A 4,117-nucleotide genomic window follows, 5' to 3' on the forward strand; every position below is an offset into this window, starting at 1 on the left:
ACATAAGGGCAACACAAAAGTGTTTAAATGGATAACAAGCGCTAATTGAAGTAAGCTCAAAAGTGTAAGGAGGAGAGATTTTTTAAAAGGTGCAGAGAGCTTTTATTCTTCAAGTTAATTGTTTTTGGCTTCCTAAAGATTGTGAAAAACCTATAGAAAGGACCCTTGGGCTTGTACAAACCTCAAATTTTGAGTTTATGTTACTTTTTTGCAATGCAAAGCTCTCATGAGTAAGATAATAGGAAGACTTTAGAACCCAACAATTTGAAAGCAAAGTCGCACTTTTCATATTCAAAATAGTGCCTACCTACAACTTTTGCTGTTTCTCCATCCTTTTTTCAATAAACTATGCCATTTGTTTTCACATTTTCCCTTCTATCCAATAAGTGTTAGACATTTTCCCCTTCTATGCTAGGGATAAAGAAGCAATAAAGCCCAACAAAAGAGCTAACCTCCAATGGAAAATTGAAGGAAAGAGCTGTTTGTCTGCGGGTAGGTGTGTGTATAAGCGGAGAGAAAGAGCACGAGTCGTAGCCAAAGGCTAACCGCAGCAAGGGTGCAGACGAGTGAGCCGAGAGAAGAAGCACATTTCATTAATACACCCAACATTCACTCCTTGTGATTTCAAAACACATGAAGTTTTGGGCACTTTCGTTTATGGGAAAGAGGGTCATTTTGCCTTATCATTCTTTATAATCTTCAACATTATGAGCCTAACTAGGCTTCCTACCCCCATCACACAGGCTAACGATACTTCTTGGTACAGTTGCCACCGTGGCGATTGCCTGCCCCACCGGTGTGGCAGGCAATCGCCGTTGGCAACCGGCACCCTTTTTTTTCGTGGCCAGCCAGTGTTTGAACATAAGTATGTTCAAACGTCACTGGCTGGCCATTTCACCATCGCGCACACGTTTGGATGGTTAAGTTGCTTGCCTCTTACGTGGGGTCTTGGGTTCAAGTCCCTCGTGAGTGTGTAGGGTGGTGAATGAACATTTTTTTGTTCAACCGCATGTTCATTCATGCGGGTTAACCTGTAACTTGTTGGGCACCGACAATGACGTGGCATGAAGGCCTAGATATAACAAAATCCCACTGCACCTAATTAGGTATGCTACGCCTAGCTTGCAAAAGGTCATGATGTTGTCGCAATGTACAAAGTAGTAATTACAATAGAAAAGAGGCGTAGTTCATGCCTTTTTATAGGAAAGAGGGTCCTTTTGCCTTATCTTTCCCTAAAGCCTTCAACATTATGAGCTTTTGCAATTGAGGTGTAACATACCTAAAGGCGCAAAAACAGCAAAGGACACCAGTTGAAGGGCGGCAAAAACTTGCACAGCAAGAGAACTTGAACTTATCGGCAGGCCGTTTTTTTATTTAACAAATTCCACTTTTGGCTAGGCTGTTTTTTATTAAAAACATTCGCACCTCCGTGCCAGTTAGAGCCGAGGGTTACGCCTCGCTTTTGCAGAACAAGCGTACGTAGGAGGAGGTTTATGGAGGACCTACGTCCTAAGAAGGAGAAGAGCAGCATGTTGGTTGCCGAGGATGGCACGATGCAGATCTTCGTGAAGCATGGCCAAAGCATAGCTGTCACTTTGGGCGTGAGAGAAAAGGTGTTCTCCTTACAGGCACTTATCCATGCTCGCTTGGGCATTCTTCCTCAGGAGCAAAGGCTCATCTTTGCAGGCAGACAGTTGGACTCTATGAGGAGATTGAGCTATTATGGCATCCACAAATCCTGCACTGTTCACTTAGTCTTCCGCCTCAAAGGAAGTGGTCCTGATGTCGCAGAAGAAAGTGAGCCGAAGAAGCGCATGCAACTGCATCCAGACGAACTAATGGAGGAGTTGATTGCCAGGTTTGGCCCAGAGGCTGTGCAGATGCCACTTTTAGACCTGAAGATTACCACTAGATCTACTATGACAGTGGGTCACTTTATTTCTAAGGTCATGGGCATCACTTGGAAGATAATTGATAGTATGCCGGATTTCTTTCCCAGGGAGGTCATCTTCGCATTAGCTAAAGCCGGGTTATGTGACAGTAGGCTCCCGTACTCTCCTGAGCAACTTGCTAAGGTCCCTGGTTTGACAGCGGTCTTCCAACACGATCTTTATGAGGCACAGAGTCGGTATTGTGCCGTGTTCTTCGACGAAAAGGAGCATCGCATCCTCAAGATTTATGAAAGTGTGCCCTTTTGTGATGTCAGGGGCAGCAGGATGCGACGCGGGGCTTTTGGGACCGTGCACGAGGTGAAGGAGGGTGAAGTGAGCTTTGCCCGCAAGAAGCTAAGATTTGTTGGTGCGGACGAACAAGAGGCTGCCAGCCGTGAGCTAGAGATGCTTCAACGTCTCCCAAAAGATCCGCATCTTCTTAGCTTGAGGGCGTCATACGAACAGGGCAATGATATGTATTTTATTCTCTACCCTTTTGTGGATACAGATCTGGGAGAATTTCTCGCAGCGCCTTGCAAGTTTAGGTGGTGGAAAGAAGCCAAGGAGCGGAAGATAGCTGGATACATGATTTTGGATTGGATGCTTTGCATGGCTCGGGGCTTGGCAACGCTTCATGCCAATTGCGTCAAGCATCGTGATGTGAAACCTTCAAATGTGGGGATATTTGTGAATAGTTTACAGGATTCAGCCCAGAAGTTAGACGTATACCCCGTGTGGCTTGATTTTGGTCTCGCCAAGCACTTCAAGAAGCTGTCAAAGTCTGCGGCGCAAGTTGGAACACCCCTTTTCGAGTCTCAAGAATGTTGTAGGGGACGTTCGGCAGACATCTTCTCCATGGGAACCATATACCTTGATTTGCTCTACCTCTTGAATGGAGTAAGCCTGAGAAAGCTGAAACCCTACAAGACCAAAGGGTGGAAACATATTTGTGGGAAGGAGGAGAGTGTGTTGGTATACCTGCCCTCGAGCAATGAGAGTTGGATTAAGATGAAGACATTGATAAGAGACATGCTGCATTCAGATCCTTACAAGAGGCCGACTGCCTCCAATGTGGTAGAGACACTTGCACACCTGCAGATTATCGAGACTGATCACTCTGGAGATTTTGTGCCACATTGTATAGGAGTGCCACTGCCTAGGGATGAGAGTTCACCAGCCAAGACGGATTCCACATCGGAAGGCTCCAAGGAAGATGGCTCCAAGGAAGGCAGTGATGAGGGCAGCATGGGAGAACAACTATGGTCAACAAGCTCATCCGGGTTGAGTATTTACGAAGTGACATTTTTTGACATCTAAGAAGTGTTGATATGTTTGTGTATTGATAATGTGTTGTTTGATGTTCAACAGAGGTCCGGGGAGACAATTGTCTTGATTGAAGATGAGGCCGACAGCCTAGCGGGGGATGGTATCTCTCAGGCAGTGGACGCATAACGATAGCAGGTGCCTGTGCATGTAGTGCCTAAGGTGTTTGGTGCTAGTGTAGGTAGCTATTGGTTACGAAAAACAATGTATATTTGCCTCTGTGGGATTGAGATACATGGTATCTATCCAACTCTATGCAGGTTCTCACTGGTTTTGTACATTTTGGTGTCTTGTGACTAAACCTTGTCTGTAGGAGCTTACGATTCACGTGCGCATTGCTCCTGGTGGATGCCCAGAGGATCTATTGCTGGCTGTAGCAAATAGATCTCCAGTTGGGTTTGTGGTGCTAAACCTTATTTTTGCAAGTGGGCGGCTTTCTCTTGCCTGGTAGAATGTAGGGGTTTGCTGTTATTGCTCTTAATTACGGGTCATGATGATCATGGCGACAATGGGCCCGACACACGGCATTGCTCTTTGTTCGGGCCCCATGATGATGATCATGGTCTGTTTCTTTGAATGTCTAGTCTTCTCTCTCTCTCTCTCTCTCACACACACACACACACACACATTGTGTGTGAGGTAGATACTATATAAAAATAGAGAGAAATCGTAGTGATAAGATATACCAACTTAGAAGGAAGTTATCTTTTGTTTTACAGAAGAATGCCTCGTGCTAGATAGTTAAGGCAGCCTATAACTTACGTGCCATCTCTTGTGTACATGTCTTGGTGCCTCAAATATTCCCATGGGGCAGCCTTTTCTCGACACATTCACTGTCTAGTGTATTTGGCCTGTTACAAGCC

The 4,117-nt window shown here is 45.4% G+C and overlaps 1 protein-coding gene across 1 annotated transcript; it reads left to right on the forward strand.

Annotated features, from left to right (window-relative positions):
- Positions 1–1,265: 1,265 nt before the first annotated feature.
- On the forward strand, positions 1,266–3,552 carry LOC147640497 (uncharacterized). Its single transcript, XM_086781304.1, has 2 exons — positions 1,266–3,211; positions 3,300–3,552. The coding sequence occupies exons 1-2, from the start codon at positions 1,494–1,496 to the stop codon at positions 3,322–3,324; spliced, it is 1,743 nt and encodes a 580-aa protein (XP_086637430.1). The 5' UTR covers positions 1,266–1,493; the 3' UTR covers positions 3,325–3,552.
- Positions 3,553–4,117: the final 565 nt, after the last annotated feature.

Source organism: Cibotium barometz, chromosome 3 (genome assembly GCF_041138505.1).
Source record: "Cibotium barometz isolate CiBa-2024 chromosome 3, ASM4113850v1, whole genome shotgun sequence".
NCBI classification, from domain to species: Eukaryota; Viridiplantae; Streptophyta; class Polypodiopsida; order Cyatheales; family Cibotiaceae; genus Cibotium; species Cibotium barometz.

Bases quoted from the DNA above. Each gene is read 5' to 3' on its own strand.
- LOC147640497 (XM_086781304.1), top strand. From the start codon at position 1,494: ATGGAGGACCTACGTCCTAAGAAGGAGAAGAGCAGCATGTTGGTTGCC. The intron at 3,212-3,299 runs GTTGAGTATTTA...GATGTTCAACAG, and splicing joins TGGTCAACAAGCTCATCCGG to AGGTCCGGGGAGACAATTGT.